General features: G+C 44.7%; 1 protein-coding gene across 1 annotated transcript in view; it reads left to right on the forward strand.

Annotated features, from left to right (window-relative positions):
• Positions 1-22,534, forward strand: part of IPO4 (importin 4) — a 200,623-nt gene that overhangs the window by 155,453 nt on the left and 22,636 nt on the right. The window contains exons 25-27 of the mRNA XM_073671034.1: positions 2,581-2,706; positions 3,028-3,236; positions 16,244-16,376. Coding sequence (XP_073527135.1) covers positions 2,581-2,706; positions 3,028-3,236; positions 16,244-16,376 — 468 coding nt within the window. The remainder of the gene's footprint in view (positions 1-2,580; positions 2,707-3,027; positions 3,237-16,243; positions 16,377-22,534) is intronic.

Raw genomic sequence — 22,534 nt, forward strand, 5'->3', positions numbered from 1 at the left:
AAATTACTGTTAGGCCACACGTCAGGGCTGAGAAGGAAGAAGCACTATTTGGCCTTTAGAGAATAGATTTTGGTAGAATAGTTTGTGGGCGACATTTGCGGAGCCCCAAAATTGCCAGAACAGCAGAAAAAAAACAAAAGTGACCCCATCGTAGAAATTACATACCTCAATTAATTTATCTACCGCTGCACACTTTTTATTTAGATTTTTCAGACACAGAATGAACAAAAAACAGCAATTCAGTTATTTTTTGCGCGGTTCACCGTGCAGTAAAAGTGATAAGACTGATTTGTTAGTCATGTTGGTACGATTACAGCGATACCAGATTTATATATTTTTTCTATGCTTTGCTATTTTTACACACTAAAAAAAGTATTTTACAAAAAAGAATTTGATTTTGCATCGTCACTTTGTAAGAGCTGTAACTTTATTTTTTTGCCGAATTAACCATATTATGGCTTGTTTTTTGCCGGACGGTTTGGCGTTTTTGTTTTCATAATTTTTTTTTCTACATACAAATTTTAAATTGCTTTTCATTCACTTTTCTGTGAGTAGGTATGATGAAAAAGCGTCATTTTTTGGCGTGTTTTTTATTTATATATTTTAACGTCGTTTGCCAAACGGAATAAATAACGTGACCATTTTATAGAGCGGGTCGTTCCGAATGCAGCGATACCAATTGTGTACGTTTTTTGTTTATTTTTGTTTTTTCACAAACGCTGCACTTTGAGCGGCGAAATGGATTTTAGTGATTTGTGTGCACTTTTTGTATGTGTTTTTTTTTTTTTTTTTTACACACTTTATTACACTTTTGTTTTACTTTTTCACCAAGTCCCGCTGAGGGACATGTGTAATTTTTCACTTTGATGACTGGTCTCATACACTGCAGTACTCCTGTACTGCAGTGCATGAGACCTGTCAGTGAGTCACCAGCTTATTGCTGGATCTCACAGGTCACCGTACCCTAGGATCATCACATGATCTCAGGGTACCATGGTAACCATCGGGACCCGCGATTCTCATCGCAGGGGTCCGATGATTACTTGCGACCCCCTTGTAATCACTTAAATAGCTCTGTCACGATTGACAGCGGTATTTAAGGGATTAACCGAACGAGACCGATACTGCATAGTGTCAGCTGCCATATACAGCTGACACCCGCGGGATTCGCCGCCACTGGGCGGTGCTATTCACTTATGCATCAGCACCATGAAAGAGCGGCGCTGAGGCATAAGTACTCTTAACGACCGCCGTGGAAATGCGTTACGGCGGTTGTTAAAGGGTTAAGGTCTGTTTACATTGACTTACAGTGGCATGTTAAAGTTTGGGCACCCCTGGTCAAAATTACTATTATTGTGAACAGTTAAGCAAGTTAAAGATGAAATGATCTCTAAAAGGCCTAAAGTTAAAGATTATGCATTTCTTTCGTATTTTAGGCAAACTTTATATATTTTCATCTTTTACATTTTAAAAATTACAAAAAGGAAAATGGGCTGATGCAAAAGTTTGGGCACCCTGCATGGTTAGTACCTAGTAGCACCCCTTTTTGAAAGTATCACTGCTTGTAAATGCTTTGTGTAGCCAGCCAAGAGTCTTTCAGTTCTTGTTTGAGGGATTTTCATTCATTCTTCCTTGGAAAATTCTTCCAGTTCTGTGAGATTCCTGGGTCGTCTTGCATGAACTGCTATTTTGCGGTTATAGATTTTCAATGACGTTCAGATCAGGGGACTGTGACGGCTATTGTAAAATTTTCAGCTTGTGCCTTTTGAGGTAGTCTATTGTGGATTTTGACGCGTGTTTATGATCATTATCCATTTGTAAAAGCCATCCTCTTTTCAACTTCAGCTTTTTTACAGATGGTGTTATGTTTGCATCAAGAATTTGTTGACATTTCATGAAATCCATTCTTTCCTCTTCCCATGAAATGTTCTCCGTGCCGTTGGCTGCAACACAACCCCAAAGCATGATTGATCCACCCCCATGCTTAATGGTTGACGAGATGTTCTTTTCCTGAAATTCTGTGCCCTTTTTTCTCCACACATACCTTTGATCATTGTGGCCAAAGAGTTGTATTTTAACCTCAGGACTTGTTTCCAAAATACATCAGACTTGTTTAGATGTTCTTTTGCATACTCCTGACCCTGAATTTTATGGTGAGGACGCAGGAGAGGTTTTCTTCTGATGACTCTTCTCTGGAGGCCATATTTATAATAATCATAATATGCCCCACCTGGCCCATTCATCTATTGAGTTATGTCTAAGATGCTTAGCTTGCATTTTAATTAAATATTTATTTTCTACATTTATTATTGCTACCAGTCTTAAGAGATGAAGAAATGTTTTACAAAATATGCTTTGAGAAAAGCTTCCTTGGTTTCACAGAACAATATCCTATCGCTTGTTTGACACTTAAAATCATCTTGTTCACAGAGCCATAACGCAGCCATGAAGAAATCGTATCTTACGACTTTTGTTTCAGGATGTAGAGAAATCACAAAAAAGTCTTAAATTTGCTCCTAGTTTTTTGTTCAATGTAATTTGTAAGGACAAGAAGTGATTGATGTTGCTTTTACTTTTCAGGGAGAGATAGATGCCATGTTGATGGAGTACGCAGGAGAGGGAATTCCTTTGGTTGCTGCTGCAGTTGGTGGTATGACATTTGCTCCATACTTTGCAGGTTTTCTTCCACTACTCCTCAATAAAACTGTAAGTATTGTGGTGTTTGACTGTATATTCTGTTTATTTTTTACATATGCCAAACAAAGAATTTTTGTATATTTCGAGCTAGCATGTTTTTACTGTTTGCACAGACTGCTGCTAGACTATTGTAAGTCTGATATGGCTTGTGTATATGCAGTCTCTGGTAAACCTGTGTGCGCAGCAGGTCTTCACTTAATGCCAAAAGGTCAACCATGTTGTAATTCTCTTCATTTATGGATATTTGTCCCTTTGAACTGAAGTGATTGCCTCATTTCATGTTAAGATAATGGTAGTAAATAAACCTTATGAACTTTCCTCTCCACGCAGAAGTCCAGTTGCTCTACCGCAGAGAAATCCTTTTCATTGGGTACACTTGCTGAATCAGTAGTAAGTCTGGAACAGGCCGCTGCTGAGTTTGTAGCCCAGTTACTTCCTGCTTTCATCGCTGGAACACAGGATGGAGATAATGAAGTTTGTAGTAATGCAGTGTTTGGACTTGGGGTCCTTGTGGAACATGGAGGTGCAGCCATGTACAAGTATCCTTGGTTGTTTAAATGTCTGCTCTTCAAGAATGGTTGTATTATCTTTCATGATGCATCCGGTTTAATATATGGTGTGTACAGAACTTCTTGACTCTTCTTTAACTTCTGCAAATCTGTACACAAGCGGCCTACCTGTGAACCTACTGAGTAACATTTTATAGGCTGATGACTTTTAAGCATTGCACACACCTTCAGTAGTTATAGGCCATAAATTTATTCCTCCTGACCTTACCATTCACATGGACGCTTGGTTTGGCCACAAAATGCATGTGTTTTTCTTGGGAAGAGGGAAGTAACCTACTCCCATACACTCATGGTTCTGACTTACCACGTTTGAAAACAAAGGATTGGGTTTGTTGAAATCTATGGGTGCAGGCCCCTTAGACAGAAATTATCTAACCTGTGAAAAGGCGACAGCTTGTTAGAGGTTAAATACCCCTTTAGGATGATTAATAATCTGCCATTGGGTGGACTGGTTATTAGGTAATACACTACAGTTACAGATGGTCTAAGGGTTACATTTTCTCCTTTTTGGAGAGTGCCAAATTGACATAAGGAGACTTATAGGCTATACAGTGCTCCACTGAAAATTTAAATATGTAAATAGTCTCTTCAGAGAAGAAGATGACAGGAACTCTAGCGCCATTTATTGGAGATAGCAATCCTAATACACAAAATTAACCTTTGTAAAGGGTCTTGCCACATGACTTGGTATAGAAAGCCCACCTAGAAGTTCTGTTTTCTGACACATTTTTTTTTTTTTGACCTTTATCAGAGCAAAGCAGGACAGGTGGTTGGTGGGGTGAAAGGCCTTTGAGAGGGTGTCTAAGGGGTTCATTTCTCTTTGTGGAGAGCGCCAAATTGGAGTAGGGTGACTTATAGGCCATGCAATAACAAGGAGCTTCTGATTTGGCTTCTTATCCTAAGTTATGTGGCCAGGATCTCTAAAGGGTTGATTTTGACTTTTCAGCATTGCCACCTCCAAATGGTGGCCATTATACTGTGTGTGTACGCGAGCCGTTATACTGTGTGTGTGTGTGTGTGTGTGTGTGTGTGTGTGTGTGCGCGCGCGCCCCGTTATACTGTGTGTTTGTGTGTTCGGGCCGTTATACAGTGTGTGTGTGTGGGCCATTATACTGCATGCGTGTGCGCGCGGACCGTTATACAGTGTGAGAGAGTGTGCGCGCGCGGGCCATTATACTGTTTGTGTGTGTGTGTGTGTGTGTGGGCCGTTATACAGTGTGTGCGCCGTTGTACAGTGTGTGTGTGTGTGTGTGTGTGTGTGTGTGTGTGTGTGTGTGTGTGTGTGTGTGGGCCGTTATACAGTGTGTGCGCGTGTGCCGTTGTACAGTGTGTGTGTGCGTGCGCAGGCCGTTATACAGTGTGTGTGCCCTCGCGCTGCACCACAGTATAATGATGCGCCCGCACATACACACACTGTACAACGGTGCGCGCGCGGGTGACTTATAGGCCATGCAGTAACAAGGAGCTTCTGATTTGGCTTCTTATGCTAAGTTATGTGGCCAGGATCTCTAAAGGGTTGATTTTGACTTTTCAGCATTGCCACCTCCAAATGGTGGCCATTATACTGTGTGTGTGTGTGTGTGTGTGTGTGTGTGTGTGTGTGTGTGTGTGTGTGGGCCGTTATACAGTGCGTGCGTGTTCGCGCGGACCGTTATACAGTGTGAGAGAGTGTGTGCGCGCGGGCCATTATACAGTGTGAGAGTGTGTGTGCGGGCCGTTATACTGTGTGTGTGTTTGTGTGTGCGCGGGCCGTTATACAGCGCGCGCGTGTGTGTGTGTGCTTGCGCGCGGGCCGTTATACAGTGTGTGTGCCCGCGCGCTGCACCACAGTATAATGGCGCGCCCGCACATACACACACTGTACAACGGTGCGCGCGCGGGTGACTTATAGGCCATGCAATAACAAGGAGCTTCTGATTTGGCTTCTTATCCTAAGTTATGTGGCCAGGATTTCTAAAGGGTTGATTTTGACTTTTCAGCATTGCCACCTCCAAATGGTGGCCATTATACTGTGTGTGTACGCGAGCCGTTATACTGTGTTTGTGTGTGCAGGCCGTTATACAGTGTGTGTGTGTGTGTGTGTGTGTGCGGGCCGTTATACTGTGTGCGTGCGTGTGGACCGTTATACAGTGTGAGAGAGTGTGCGCGTGCGGGCCGTTATACTGCGTGCGTGCGGACCGTTATACAGTCTGAGTGTGTGTGTGCGGGCACGCGGGCCTTTATACAGTGTGTGTGTGTGTGTGGGGGGGGGGGGGCGTTATACAGTGTGTGTGTGGGGGCGGGGGCTGTTATACAGTGTGTGTGTGTGTGTGTGTGTGTGTGTGTGTGTGTGTGTGTGTGTGTGTGTGTGTGTGCGCGCGCGCGCGCGCGCGTGTGCCGTTGTACAGTGTGTGTGTGTGTGTGGGGGGGCCATTATACAGTGCGTGTGTGTGTGTGTGCGCGCGCGGGCCGTTATACAGTGCGCGCTGCACCACAGTATAATGGCGCGCCCGCACATGCACACACTGTTGTACAGTGTGTGCGCGGACGCGCCATTATACTGTGGTGGGGTCACTGTGGGAGTGTCATACATTTTAGGGGCAATGAAAGCGGTATTTAGTGCATCAGAACACAAAGGGTCTTCAACGGGAGCATAATTTGTAAGGGCTGCAAAATTGTGAGATATGCTCTTCTGTCACCTCGCCAAATATATATTTATTTTGTTAGGGTGGGAGGTTCCAATTAGGACTTCTGCCTTGGGGCCTCATGATCTCTATGTACGCTCCTGTGATTGAATTATTATCAAGGCATCAGAAATTGTCCAAGGCTCTTTCACCTGTGCAATACTAAGGAAATCCCGAAAACATGATGTGTTAGGACCGTGAGAACTGGAATGAGCCAACACAAAGGTTAATATCCAGAAAACCCCTAAAAAAGTGTTACTGCAATATTATTGCCAGAAAGTGTATTAGACTTGCGTACAACTCATGATGAACATATCATCATGATGTGTATCTTAAGTCCAGCACTGGTGAGTGACAGCTAACATACTGTTTTGTACAGAATGGAGTGTGATTGCATGATGTAGCAACTATTCTCCCAGTTGTAAGTACACAACTAAATAAATTGTAGCAAGCTTTACACTGTATGAAAACAAGAACAGTTTCACTGGTGTAGATTGGGTCTCTTGCTTTCTCTGATTCCTTGCTGTAGAATGTATTGACATGGTAGCTTTGAAAATTCCATTTTTCTTACCTTAGTACCTGACATAACTTTTCTTCAAATTATTTAAAATTTTATAATTTAACCCCTTTCTGACGTGTGACCTAATAGTACGTCATGGTGACCTGGGCCGATTGGACCAATGACGTACTATTAGGTCATATGGCGATCGCGCCCGCACACAACCGGTGTGGTGCGATCGCCGCTGGGTGTCAGCTGATAGTCACAGCTGACACCCGGTACTATGTGCAGGGAGCGGTTCCGCACCCCCTCAATGCTGCAAACGAAGTCGATCGTAGCATTGCGGGGGCAAGGGGAAGTGATCGCAATACTCGCCTCCTCTCCCGGCCTCCAGCGCTGTCTGCCGCGGCTTCCCGGATGTTGCCATGACGACCTGATGTCATCATGACAACATCCGGGTCACCAGACAGCAGGAAAATACTTTGGTCATGCGCAGTGCAGCATCTGCAGTGCTGAAATCCTGTATAGCACAGGGATGGTGCTCAATCCCTATGCTATACAGGCGATCAGAATGTAAAAAGTGAAAGTCCCATAGTGGGACAAAGTATAAAAGTCCAAAAAGTGTTAAAAAAAATGAAAAGAAAAAAAAAATATTGTAAAAATATTAAAAAAATAATAATAATCCACCAAAAATAAAAATATAATGTACCCATCAATAAATTTTATTATGAAAAAAAATAAAAATAAATAAAAGTACACATATTTGGTATTGCCGCGTCCAGAACGACCTGACCTATAAAACTATCCCACTAGTTAACCCCTTTAGTGAACACGGTAAAAAAAACAAAAACAAAGCAAAAAACAATGCTTTATCATCATACCACCAAACAAAAAATGGAATAACACGCGATCAAAAAGACGAATATAAATAAAAATGGTACCGCTGAAAACGTCAGCTTGTCCCGCAAAAAAACAAGCAGCCATACAGCTCTATCAGCTGAAAAATTAAAAAGTTATAGCTCTCAGAATAAAGCGATGCAAAAAAATATTTTTTTCTATAAAATAGCTTTTATTGTGTAAAAGCGGCAAATCATAAAAATAAACATAAATGCGGTACCTTTGTAAACGTACTGACCCGAAGAATAAAGCTACCTTATAAAATTTTACCACACGCGGAACAGCATAAAAAAAAAAACATAAAAACAATTCCGGAATTGCTGGTTATTGTTTATTCTGCCTCCCAAAAATTGGAATAGAAAGCGATCAAAAAATGTCACGTGCCTGAAAATGGTACCAATAAAAACGTCACCTCATCCTGCAAAAAACAAGCCGTCACATGGCTCTGTCGGCCAAAATATGGAATCATTTATAGTTCTCAAAATATGGCGATGCAAAAACTAGATTTTACAAAAAAATGCGTCTTTTAGTGTGTGACAACTGTCAATCATAAAAACCCGATATGATTCTGGTATCGCTGTAATCGCCCCGACCCAAAGAATAAAGTCGTCTAATCACTTATACCGCACGAGGAACGGCGTGAAAAATAAACTCTGGGGTTGGGGTTAGGGTTGGGATTTTTTTCAAAAGTAAAAAAAAAAAAAAAAAAAAAAAAGATGACGAAATGGTAACTAGTGTTGAGCGCAAGTGCTCGCTACTTGAGTTTGCATCGGGTGCTCGGGTATGCACCGAGTATCGCGGGTGCTGGAGTGACATGCTCGAGTCTCCGCCCCATATGCTTTGTGGCCAAAAAAATCTTGCGGAGATTGCCTGCCATGCACGAGCTATCCCCGCATGTTTTTTTTTTTGGGTGTCTAATAGCCGTGAAACATGGGAGCTGGGACTCGAGCATGTCACTCGAGCAGGCGCGATACATAGTGCATACCTGAGTACCCGATGCAAACTCAAGTAGCGAGCACTTGCACTCAAGACTAATGACAACTTATGCAATATGATGACCTAATGTTATCAAATTCTGTCTCGTACCTCTGGGTTCAAAATGTTCCCTATACCCCTTGATAAAATCCTTGAGAGGTGTAGTTACCAAAATGGGGTCACTTGTGGAGTGTTTCCACTATTTAGGCGCATCAGGGGCTCTCCAAACGCGACATGGCATCCTCTCTCAATTCCAGCCAATTCTGCGTTCAAAAAGTCACACAGTGCTCCTTCCCTTCTGAACTCTGCCGTGCACCCAAACACTGTATTTTCCCCACATATGGGGTATTGGCGTACTCAGGAGAAATTGCACAACAGTTTTGGGGTCCATTTTTTCCTCTTACCCTTGTGAAAAAAAAAAAAATTGGGGCTAAAGCATAATTTTTGTAGAAAAAGTTAGATTTTTTTATTTTCATGGCTCCATGTTATAAACTTCTGTAAAGCACTTGGGGGTTCAGGGTGCTCACCACACATCTAGATAAGTTCCCTGAGGGGTCTCGTTTCCAAAATGGTGTCACTTGTGGGGGTTTTCCACTGTTCAGGCACATCCGCTAATTATTCAAGCAAATTTTACATTCAAAAAGTTAAATGGTTCTCCTTCCCTTCTGAACCCTGCCGTGTTCCCAAACAGTGTTTTACTCTGTCGCTTCATTGGGGGACACAGGACCATGGGTGTTATGCTGCTGTCCACTAGGAGGCGACACTATGCATAATCTGAAAAAGATTAACCGTGGCTCCTCCTCTGCAGTATACACCCCTGGACGGCATCGGCCTTCTCCAGTTTTTGCTTAGTGTCTCATAGGAGGCACACCTAAAACTTTTACTCCGTTTTCACTGACGAGATTACAGATGAAGAAAAGTGGGTCTACTGCGAGACTCTCGGCATGGCTCCTTCCTCGGCCCCTTATTACGGGGTGCACGGTGAAGTCGAGATGGCTATTTCCAATGTCGCTCCTTCCCCAGCCCCTCGGGTGCTGGTTCGAAGTCGAGACCCCCCCTCCTTCCCCAATTCCTTTTGGTTTCTGGGTTGAGGTCGAGGCGAGGATATAGCCCCTTGACGGTGACAGCAGCACCTCCCTAATCCCCCCCTGGGGGTATTAGGTTGAAACGCCTCAGGTAGGGCCTGTACAGGCAGCAGCTCCCAGCAGCCAGCACACTACGGCTGAATCCAGGGACCCCAGCCCTGCTGCGGGCTCCTGTCGGGGCCGGGGGGAGGCAGGCATGACACAACAGAGGCACAGGCCTCCCTGCGCCCTGTTTCTGCGGCAGCGCCAGCTCTATGGTGCCTCAGGGGGACTCTTCACAGGGCCCCCCCCCTTCCACTTATACCCCACCGCTATCCTGCCTTTAAATCCGGGGGGGTCCGGTTCAGATCCGGCCCCCTCCCGGACTTCCGCGCCGGCCTGGAGTCCCTTTGGGCACCAGGCATTTAATTTAGGCCGCGGCTTCAGGGCCGCCACCTCCTCTCCCCGCCCCCCCCGGATGACAAATATGACACTCTACAGTGTCATAGAGGGGGCGGATCGAGACTGAAAGGGCGCGATTTCACACAGTTCTGCCGCCCTTTTCAGCTCTCCGCTCCCCTTCTTTCTTAACTTTACTCCGGCGGCCATTATCTGCTGCAGGATTAGGAAAGACCAGCCAGTCTCCGGGGGGGCACAGGACTGTGGATCTTCGGCGCTGGAACTAGGGGCACACTGGTGGGATATGATCACAGCTTGAGTTCTCCTCGGCTGTGAGTCCATTATTCCTTATAGGCTCCTCTGCATAGCACCCCTGTAGAGCCCTCTGCATAGCGACCCCAGTGCACTATGCAGGGCTCAAGGTCCAAGAGAACCAAGCATGTACCCGCACTGCCAGGACTGCATCCAGACTACTGTGCCAGAGCCCCAAGAAGCCCCTGCCAATGCTTCGGTGTCTAATGCCACGCTGGAATGGGTCACTCAGATGTCGCAATCTATGACGCAGTCTATAGATAACCTAACCTCCACATTGCTTCAGGCTCTGCAGAGTCATGCCTCTGCTATAAACGCTACCCAGAAAAGGGAAGGCTCGACTCAGGGACATGACGACCCGGGCCCATCCACGTCTAGGTCAGGACGCAAGCGGACCCACAGGTCACGTTCATCTGCGTCATCCCATAGCACACCGTCATCCCCTTCTAGGGAGAGACACCATAGTTCCAGGTCATCTAGACCATCCCCTACCAGGGACAGAAAATGCAGTTCTCCGCAGCGATCCCCGATCAGAGAAGGCATCCACCCCGGTTCACCCAGTAGGAGACGCCTTAGTGATACACAGGATTCGGAAGGCATCTGTGATTCCGACTCAGACAAGGAAACTGAAGGGTCCCTGATCCCAGTCCCCCCTAGCAATACAGCGCTAGTTGAGGACGTAATCTCGTCCATCCATCGGGTGCTGGACATTTCTGATCCGCCCCCGGAGGCACCACAACACAAGATTTCCTTTGAAGAAGTTCTGAAGCCGCCTAAGGTCTTCTTTGACCACCCAGAGTTTAAGTCGATCCTTAAAAAGCAATTCTCACAGCCTGAAAAGAAGTTTACCAATCGCAAGTATCTGGAGGCGCGGTACCCCTTCCCACAGGAGGCCACCAAGGAATGGACAGATCCACCCGAAGTGGATCCCCCAGTCTCTAGGCTAGCAGCACAGTCACTCCTTTCACTGCCAGATAGCTCAACCCTCAGGGACGCAGCAGACTGGCAGGTAGAACGTATGGCTCGTTCAATTTTCGAGGCCGCAGGGGCCTCCCTGGCTCCCGCGTTCGCTTCAGTTTGGGCTGCCAAGGCCATCCTGGCTTGGGCCCAAAATTTACAAGCTGGCCTCCAAGTATCTGCTCCTGAGCTGTCGGACCAAGCGGTTCAAATAGCAGTTGTAGCAGATTACATGCTTCATGCTTCTCTAGATTCTGCAAGGGGTGCAGCGGGGATGGCATCAAACGCCATCACGATTCGGCGTATCCTCTGGCTGCGGGAATGGAAAGCAGACGCAGCCTCAAAGAAGTCCCTCACGCACCTCCTGTACCTCAGTGGTCGACTTTTTGGTGAACAGTTGGACACGATGATATCCAATGCCACCGAGGGTAAGAGTACCTCTCTCCCCCCAACTGAAACCCAAATGCACTTACAAGGAGCGTAACCAAACTCGATTCCGATCCTTTCGGAACTCTTCGGGCTGGTCCGTCTCGCGGCCAGCACAAAATAGCAACCGCTCCCCACGCAGGGACAACTCGCGGTCGACGCAAAAGTCGGACAAGACCTTGCAGTCAAAAGCAGGCCAGTCAAAGTCCAAAGGAGGAAAATCTCAGACTTCCTCCTCATCATGACTGACGGACTCCGGAAGACACCCCACCTGTAGGCGGCCGACTTTTGCTCTTTCATCAAGTCTGGCTGCCTATTACAGAAGACGGGTGGGTCAGGGAACTAGTGTCTTCGGGATACAAGATAGAGTTCACTTCCAACCCACCAAACAGACTTTCTTTCTGTTCCCCCAAAACCGCCAGCCAAGGCTCGTGCCTTCCGCCAAGCGGTCTTCTCGCTTCTTCAAGCAGGAGTCATAGTACCGGTCCCCGCAGCCGAGCGCTTCCGAGGGTTCTACTCCAATTTATTCATAGTCCCCAAGAAAGGAGGTGGCGTACGGCCCATACTGGACCTAAAACAGCTCAACAAATATGTACGGGTACGTCACTTCCGCATGGAGTCCCTTCGGTCCATCATTGCGTCCATGGAAAAGGGAGAATTTCTTGCCTCCAGACATACAAGACGCATACCTGCATATACCAATTGCACCCGCCCATCAGAGATTTCTCAGGTTCGCAATCGACCAGGACCACTACCAGTTCGTGGCTCTCCCGTTCTGACTCGCCACGGCTCCCAGAGTGTTTACCAAAGTCATGGCAGTCACCATGGACGTCCTGCACTCCAGAGGCATAGTAGTCGTTTCTTACCTGGACGATCTACTTATCAAGGCTCCCACCTTCAAGGACTGCGAGCTCAGCGTCTCAATCACAATCGACACTCTGAGTCGCCTGGGCTGGCTAGTCAACCTACAAAAGTCATCACTAACCCGAGTCAGTCTCTGACCTTCCTGGGAATGCTATTCAACACCTTCAGGGGTCTAGTGCTCCTTCCCAAGGACAAGGCACTGCCTCTCCGTTTAGGAGTCCGCAGCCTACTTCGCAAACCCCCTCGTTCTCTCCGGTTTGCCATGAGAGTCCTTGGCAGGATGGTTTCGGCAATAGAAGCGGTCCCATTTGCTCAGCTTCACCTCAGGCCTCTCCAACTAGCCATCCTCAAGTCATGAGACAGGAACCCTTTTTCTCTCGACAGGGAGTTCCAGCTGACGTCATCAACCAGGAGGTCCCTGCACTAGTGGCTCAAGCCAACCTCACTAACAAGGGGAAAATCTTTTTTCACGGGTCAATGGAAGGTTCTGACCACCGACGCGAGCCTGACGGGTTGGGGTGCGGTACACCTACACCACAGAGCACAGGGCAAGTGGTCCCCAGCGGAAGCGACCATCAACATCCTGGAAATTCGTGCCATCCTCCTGGTATTGAGAGCCTTCCATCACTTACTGGCAGCCTCTCACATCAGAGTACAGTCGGACAATGCCACGGCTGTGGCATATGTGAATCACCAAGGGGGGACCCGCAGTGCCCAGGCGATGCGAGAAGTGACACACATTCTCCACTGGGCGGAAGACACAGGTTCGGTTCTCTCTGCGGTCCACATTCCGGGTGTGGACAACTGGGAAGCAGACTTCCTCAGCCGGCAAGGAATGGACTCGGGAGAGTGGTCTCTCCATCCCGAAGTTTTTCGACAAATCTGCCATCGCTGGGGGACTCCGGACGTGGACCTAATGGCATCCCACTTCAATGCCAAGGTCTCCAACTTCATGGCCAGAACACACGACCCGCGGTCGCTAGGAGTGGACGCCCTGGTTCAGGACTGGACCCAGTTCCAGCTCCTGTACATTTTTCCACCTCTCCCCCTGATATCCAGAGTGGTGAGGAAGATCAAGCAAGAGGAAGTTCCAACCATCCTAATCGCACCGGACTGGCCCAGACGTACATGGTACGCCGACATCGTGCAGCTCACAGCAGACGTCCCCTGGCGTCTCCCCGACGGATCTTCTGTCACAAGGCCTGTTCTACCACCAGAACTCAGGGGCCCTCAATTTGACAGCGTGGCCATTGAGACCTGGGTTCTAACCCAGTCAGGGTTCTTGCCGGACGTCATTGGAACCATGATCAGGGCACGGAAGCCAACCTCTGCTAAGATTTATTACCGTACCTGGAAAGCCTTCTTTACCTGGTGCGAATCTCGTGGCCAGACCCCATTCCCTTATTCCCTCCCCAGGGTACTTGGGTTTCTCCAATCGGGTCTGGAGGCCAGACTGTCCCTGGCCTCCCTTAAGAGCCAGTTGTCAGCTCTCTCAGTGCTTTTTCAGACGTGCATTGCTAACAACAACAAGGACATTTCTTCAGGGGGTTTCCCGATTGGTTCCCCCCTACAGACGACCACTAGAAACGTGGGACCTCAACCTGGTGCTGACAGCATTGCAGGAAACACCCTTTGAACCCTTCAGGGAAGTCCCACTCCGCCTTCTATCCCAGAAAGTGGTTTTCCTGGTGGCAATCACCTCGCTACGCAGGGTGTCTGAACTGACAGCACTCTCCTGCTGACGGCCCTTCCTGGCTTTTTACCAGGACAAGGTAGTTCTCCGTACGGTCCCATCCTTCCTTCCGAAGGTTGTGTCCAACTTCCACCTCAATGAGGAAATTTCACTGCCATCCCTCTGTCTGGCCCCGGTTCATAGAGTGGAGAAGGCTCTGCATATGCTTGACCTTGTCAGGGCATTGCGTATCTATGTGTCTAGGACTGCGCCCTTCCGGAAGTCAGATTCTCTTTTCCTTCTTCTGGAAGGCGACCACAAGGGTCTGCCAGCTTCCAAATCTACCCTTGCCAGGTGGATCAAATCCACCATACAAGAGGCCTACCGCCTCAAAAATTCTCCTCTTCCAGCAGGTATTACGGCACACTCTACACGTGCGGTAGGGGCCTCCTAGGCCATTCGGCACCAGGCTTCGGCACAACAAGTGTGTAAGGCAGCCACCTGGACTAGCCTACACACGTTTACCAAACACTACAGGGTTCATACCCAGTCCTCAGCAGACGCGAGCCTGGTTTGACTTGTTCTGCAGGCGGCGGTACCCCAGTTGTAGGGGACTGTCTACACAATATTCGTCTATTGCTTCCCACCCAGGGACTGCTTTCGGACGTCCTGTGTCCCCCAATGAGGCGACAGAGTAAAGGAGATTTTTGTGTACTCACCGTAAAATCTTTCTCTTAGCCTCTAATTGGGGGACACAGCTCCCACCCTGTTGCCCTTTCCGGGCCGTTATGTTGAGTTCTCATATTAGTTTTTATTTTGAGCTCGTACATAGTTGCCTTCTTATAGGCATGGTTATGTTATCCATGTTACGTTCCTCCTAATGCTTTTGTACAAAACTGGAGAAGGCTGATGCCGTCCAGGGGTGTATACTGCAGAGGAGGAGCCACGGTTAATCTTTTTCAGATCATGCATAGTGTCGCCTCCTAGTGGACAGCAGCATAACACCCATGGTCCTGTGTCCCCCAATTAGAGGCTAAGAGAAAAAGATTTTACTGTGAGTACACAAAAATCTCCTTTTTCCCCACGTATGGGGTATCTGCGTGCTCAGGGGAAATTGCACAACAAATTTTGGGGTTCATTTTTTCCTGTTTCCTGTAAATAACAAAAAATTGGGTGTAAAGTAACATTTTTGTGAAAAAAGTTAAATGCTCATTGTTTTCATCCACATTCCAAAAATTTCTGTGTGAAGCACCTGAAGGGTTAATAAAGTTCTTGAATGTGGTTTTGAGCACCTTGAGGGGTGCAGTTTTTAGAATGGTGTCACTTTTGGGTATTTTCTGTCATAAAGACCCCTCAAAGTGACTTAAAATGTGATGTCCCTAAAAAAATGGTTTTGTAAATTTTGTTGGAAAAATTAGAAATCGCTGGTCACCCTTTATAGCTCCCTACTAAAAAAAAAAAAAAAAAAAAAAAAAAATTGGTTCCAAAATTGTGCTGATGTAAAGTAGACATGTGGGAAATGTTATTTATTAACTATTTTGTGTGAAATATCTCTCTGATTTAAGGGCATAAAAATTAACATTTTCAAAATTTGCGCCAAATTTCCGTTTGTTTCACAAGTAAACGCAAGTGATATCGAAGAAATTTTTACCACAATCATCAAGTACAATATGTCATGAAAAAATAATCTCAGAATCAGGGGGATCCATTGAAGCTTTCCAAAGTAATTACCTCATAAAGTGACAGTGGTCAGCATTGTAAAAATTGGCCTGGTCATTAACATGCAAACCACCCTCTGAGGTAAAGGGGTTAACCTCCATTTTCTAAACTGAAGTCAATTGTAACGTTCATTTCACACAAACTTGCTTTGATATCTGAAATTTCCAGCAGTAGTATACTATTATGCCTTTAGACGTACCATAAAATGACATAGTAAAAGTAGGTTGATTTCAATCACCAATTTCAGATATTCATATAAATTAGATTAACCAATTGGCTATTGGCTATACTTGATTTATAGATTCAAAGATATCGTATACCAAACGCTGGGTGGAGCTGTATCCAGTGCTTGGTCTGGTTATATTAGGGGGTGAGCTTTAACTTCAGGTACTCTGCCTACAGTGAGCTTTAATTTCACGTACTCTGAACTACTATAAAATTAGATGTGCAGACTTTCTTTATATTCAATTTGCTGTGTCTCCACCCTTGCCTTATAAAATTTACTTCCATTTTCCTTGACAAATCTCTAGAAATTTCCCAAAGATACTTTCTATATTATCCTCTATAATCAGCTCTCAGAAGAATGCTCGAACCCTGGACAATGTGTGTGGGGCAGTAAGTCGTATGATACTTACACATCCAGAAGGTGTTCCAATCAAACAGGTAGGAGATCATATTGAGTTTTTATTATTGTTCTATCGTTCCTGAGTTTTGGGAATTAGCAGAACGCTTACTTATCAATTCTATGGTGTGTAGAGTCATGGCCAAAAGTTTTGAGACTGATACAAATTTTGTTTTCCATTTTTGCTGTTTCAGTGTTTTTAGATCTATAGTCAGATGTGTCTCTATGGTTACTGAAGTACAGTTTCATATGTTTTTAAACTTCATTGATAAATATATATAGTTTATGCAAAGACTCATTATTTATAGTGTTGACCCTTATTTTTAAAGACTTTTGCAATTCGCCCTGTTATCAGCTTCTGGGCCAAATCCTGACTGACAGCCCATTCTTGTCCTTGGACTTTATCACAGTTTCTGTTTTTGTTTGTCCACTTGCTTTTTGAGCATTGACCACAGATCCTCAATGTGAATGAGGTCTGGTGAGTTTCTTGGTCATGGACCCAACATTTCAATGCTTTGTTCACCAAGCCACTTCGTTATCTTTTTTGCCTTGTGACCTAGTACTCCATCGTGCTGCGAAAAGCATGGTTTATCACCAAATTGTCCGAATTAATTGGAAGAAGTTGCTTTTGGGGAATGTTTTTAGATATTTTTTATTTGCTTTTTTATTTCACTCGCTTATATAGCGCCGTTAATTCCACAGCGCTTTTTACAGACTGAAACCAAAGACAAGAAAAATACCCAAATAACTGAAAGTAAATGTATAAATCGCACAGTGCAAAAATAATAATAAATAATAAAGGGTATTTAGTTGACATAATTTTGATCAAAATAATGTGAAAGCCATCCCGCACTTCACGGCAACCCTTATGGGACAGTCCTAACTCTAATATTAAAAACCTTACCATTTGTCAAGTGACATACATATGGACAAGGGCAGAGAGACTGGATCCCTGGTGTAAGCATAAATGGCCTTGTGTGAACATGCATTTACATTTTGCATGCACATCAACTTACGTTTCAGTTCAGACCTTCAGGTTTTTTTTTTTGCTTTTTACAGACTGTAGCAATTGGGCCTAAGAACACAAAACTGCAATACGAGGAGGAAACCCACGCAAACACAAGGATAACATACACTGCTCAAAAAAATAAAGGGAACACTCAAATAACACATCCTAGATCTGAATGAATGAAATATTCTCATTGAATACTTTGTGCTGTACAAAGTTGAATGTGCTGACAACAAAATCACACAAAAATCATCAATGGAAATCAAATTTATTAACCAATGGAGGCCTGGATTTGGAGTCACACCCAAAATTAAAGTGGAAAAACACACTACAGGCTGATCCAACTTTGATGTAATATCCTTAAAACAAGTCAAAATGAGGCTCAGTATTGTGTGTGGCCTCCACGTGCCTGTATGACCTCCCTACAACGCCTGGGCATGCTCCTGATGAGGTTGCAGATGGTCTCCTGTGGTACAGTTATATGAAAAAGTTTGGGCACCCCTATTAATCTTAAGCTTAATGTTTTATAAAAATTGGTGTTTTTGCAACAGCTATTTCAGTTTGATATATGTAATAACTGTTGGACACAGTAATGTTTCTGCCTTGAAATGAGGTTTATTGTACTAACAGAAAATGTGCAATCTGCATTCAAACAAAATTTGACTGGTGCATAAGTATGGGCACCTCACCAGAAAAGTGACATTAATATTTAGTAGATCCTCCTTTTGCAAAAATAACAGCCTCTAGTCTCTTCCTGTAGCTTTTAATGAGTTCCTGGATCCTGGATGAAGGTATTTTTGACCATTCCTCTTTACAAAAGAATTCCAGTTCAGTAAAGTTTGATGGTCGCCGAGCATGGACAGCCCTTTTCAAATGATCCCACAGATGTTCAATGATATTCAGGTCTGGGGACTGGGATGGCCATTTCAGAACATTGTAATTGTTCCTCTGCATGAATGCCTGAGTAGATTTAGAGCGGTGTTTTGGATCATTGTCTTGCTGAAAGATCCATCCCCTGCGTAACTTCAATTTTATCACTGATTCTTGAATATTATTGTCAAGAATCTGCTGATACTGAGTGGAATCCATGCGTCCCTCAACTTTAACAAGATTCCCGGTGCTGGCATTGGCCACACAGCCCCAAAGCATGATGGAACCTCCACCAAATTTTACTGTGGGTAGCAAGTGCTTTTCTTGGAGTGCTGTGTTTTTTTGCCGCCATGCATAACGCCTTTTTGTATGATCAAACAACTCAATCTTGGTTTCATCAGTCCACAGGACCTTCTTCCAAAAAGAAATTGGCTTCTCCAAATGTGCTTTTGCATACCTCAGCCGACTCTGTTTGTGGCGTGCTTGCAGAAACTGCTTCTTTCGCATCACTCTCCCATACAGCTTCTCCTTGTGCAAAGTGCGTTGTATAGTTGACCGATGCACAGTGACACCATCTGCAGCAAGTTGATGCTGCAGCTCTCTGGAGGTGGTCTGAGGATTGTCCTTGACTGATCTCACCATTCTTCTTCTCTGCCTTTCTGATGTTTTTCTTGGCCTGCCACTTCAGGCCTTAACAAGAACTGTCCCTGTGTTCTTCCATTTCCTTACTATGTTCCTCACAGTGGAAACTGACAGGTTAAATCTCTGAGACAGCTTTTTGTATCCTTCCCCTGAACAACTATGTTGAATAATCTTTGTTTTCAGATCATTTGCCAGTTGTTTTGAGGAGCCCATGATGCCACTCTTCAGAGGAGATTCAAACAGGAGAACAGTATCAAAAAGGAATAGTCGGCACTCCGTACAATTAGGGTGGTGCACGTGGAGAACAATGTCTGAAGGAAAAGAAAATCCCGGCACTCACGTGTTGATAATCAGTTGATTTATTCCACAACTCACACAAGACGTTTCAGCCTGTCCAAGGCTTTTTTCAATTGTGATTGTTATGCACACGCCCGGGCTAAGCGGCGTGTGCGTGTGATTGGTAGTGATTCCACTGGACCGTGCCGGAGAGTGAATGCCTGGAGGGGCGTGACTAAGTATTCACCCGATCCGACCAGGGTCGCACGACGGCATACGACGCCAGTGCACCAAGGAGGAACCGAGCAGAGGGACCAGGTGCTACTCCAGGACAGACCCCGGACACGGCTGTTGACCCACACAGGGGAATACAGGAACAGGCTGGTAGGCTGGCACACAGACTGGTGGGTACAGGCAGGCACGACTGGTATGCAGGCAGGCGGGTATGCAGGCAGGGGGGTAAAGGCAAGCACAACTAGTGTGCAGACAGGGAGGCACTAGCAGGTAGGAACACAGGCGGGATAGGACCCAGTACACACCGGGACTCAGGAACAATACAGGCAGAGGGTTACAGGCAAGCACAGCTAGAGTGCAGACAAGGCTGAGCAGGGGGGACAGGGCTCTGTTCACACAGAACAGACAGGAAGGGAAAGGCAGAGCCAGACACCCACAGGGTACTAGCAGAGAAGTAGCGAGTGGACCACAAACTCACAAACGGGAGTACAGAGACAACAAGCAGGAGTTAGGTACGAGTTCAGACTCTGCAGAAAAAGGAAGGGAACGGACATAGAGGCAAAACAGGTAAAGGATAGGAGAGAGTTCAGACTGGAACTGAGTGTACGGAGGAGACCGACACTGCAGCGGAATACAGGAGCGGGTCTGGGAATACGGCCCCCAGAGAGGCAGGACGAACAGGCAAGGTGCGTGTTCAGACAGGACAGACAAGATACAGGAGCAGGTCTAGGTAATCGGCCCCTAGAAGGCAGGAGGAACAGGCTAGGAGCGTGTTCAGACAGGTCAGACAAGATACAGGAACGGGTCTAGGTAATCGGCCCCTAGAAGGCAGGAGGAACAGGCTAGGAGCGTGTTCAGACAGGCCTGGAAATACAGCCTCCAGGATAGGCAGACAAGAGAACACAGAACGGGACCTGGCACCTTCAGAGTGCAAGCACACACTGAAAGAAACACTATGCTCAGGCAGGGATAGAAGGGAGCTGCTGAGCTATATACCAAGTGACAGACAGCAATAGGCTGAGGACGCACAAGGGGTGTGACCCACAGCAGGTACAAAAGGCAGGAAGTGATCGGGCGCCGCCCTTAAGCAGCAGAAACAGACACAAACAGACAGCATGGAGGGAAGCCAGAGAGACATTCTGGACAGGAGATCAAGTGCGCCCTCTTGCACAGTGGGAGATGGACCACCATGCAAGGACGCCGCCAGGTATGTTACAGTGATTAAATACATTCAGTCAAAACATTTATACACAAATCCACGGAAATGACATAATTCTCATTAACATAAAAAAGAGTAGACCAACAAAACAAAAAATATATAACAAAACTATTACAATAACATACAAAAAATAAGCACTAATACATTAAATTTCCACAAACAAAAAACAAGTGAATTCATATATTTAAGTAATCCCCAACCAAATATCAGAATATATAAATCGCAGATTGTAGAATTTATTACATGAATGTATCACATTTCAATACCTATATTTCCCCATATTCTCTCGGCTAAATATATGTAACATTTCATAGTTTTTCTAGAAAAAAATCCTTAATATTTTTTGATTTTTTAATATTTCCCATGGAATCCAATATATAAATGACAAATAAATTCATATATCCAAATAGTCTCCAATCAAATATAGGAGTATAAATGTTGAGACATGGATTCCATCTCATAAATAAATCATAAATGTTCTAATCCAAATTTCTCAATGTTCTTTTTATTAAACATATCTAACAATATATAATTTTTTAGAAATAATTCTTCCATGTCTCAAGATTTCTTCAAAATATTTATTAGAACAATACTACTTATTACATTAATATAAACAGCTGATTCCCCATGAACAGTCTGCATCCAGTGACTCAATCTATCCTTAATTTTCTTCTCCCTTATAATCATATTAGTAAATACCTTATAAAGGGATCAATATACTACCACATTCCCATAGATCCTAATTCACATCCTAGAAAGAATTCATCATATTATTCCTATGTCACTTTTCATCTCATTATAAATTGTAACTACATATAAAGCTACTGCTAAAGGAATAATAATAGACGTACGGGAATAGAGAACATCTGTCTTGTAAGTCATTCTCACCTCCCCTAGATCGTGGTCTGAGATAAGGGAGACTTTTTCAATTTATCCTTTGTTATCCTCTATCCCCTGAACAAGACTTTATTTATTTCGTTAAAGGTGACAGTATAATTGATTGTCTCTCCATCATTTTTAAAGATATCGTAAATACATAGGAAAAACCGTTCATCTTGTCATATCTCAGTTCTCAATCTCATTTAACCCAACAAAATATGGCAGTATAATATGCATCCCATTTGTTCCTATGTAGATACTTCAGGAATTCATCGCATCTGGGATGTCTAAAAAGAAAAATAGGATGCATATATTACTCATTTCCCTGGTCACACAATACCACTAACATCATATTCTCGATTCAGACCATTTGGATATAAAGTTCCCAAAGTATATATCCAAAAGGCTTCTCTACGTAAAATAATTTTTTTGATACTACCTCCTCTTCTAGGTGTATCTATTTGTTCTAAAACCTGATATTTCAATTGAGCTATTGAATGCCCTTTTTCCTTAAAATGTAATGGAAGGGGAAGCGAAGTATCGCCACACCTGATAGTAGATTTATGTTTATTGACCCGTGTTCCCACTGACTGCATGGTTTCTCCAATATATGAAAAACCGCACGGACATTTTATCTGGTAGACCACATTTGTAGATTTACACGTATAGAAACCTTTAATACTAAATCTTTTACCTGTCCTAGGATGACTAAAATATTCCCCCTTAATTACATTACTGCATTGAGCACAATTTAAACAGGGATACGTTCCTTTATTCTTTGTTGAGAGAAAAGTCTGTCTAGGAATTATTGCATCACTCCCAACATCAGCCCGTATTAGTTTATCCTTCACATTGGGCAATCTTTTGTTACAAATAAGGGGGGGTATATTAAATTCCATTACATTCAGATATGCCTGTCCTAGGATATACCAATATTTCTTTATAATTTGATCTACTTTTAAATTGACCGGATGATATTCCCTCACAAAACATATACGTGATTCATCCCTTTTGCATGTTTTCTTGTCCGTAACTACCTCTCTTAATGCCCCATCTAAAATACCTTGGGG

The sequence above is a fragment of the Phyllobates terribilis genome, unplaced genomic scaffold, assembly GCF_046119375.1.
Source record: "Phyllobates terribilis strain yellow unplaced genomic scaffold, ASM4611937v1 Scaffold_1__5_contigs__length_1240528914, whole genome shotgun sequence".
NCBI classification, from domain to species: Eukaryota; Metazoa; Chordata; class Amphibia; order Anura; family Dendrobatidae; genus Phyllobates; species Phyllobates terribilis.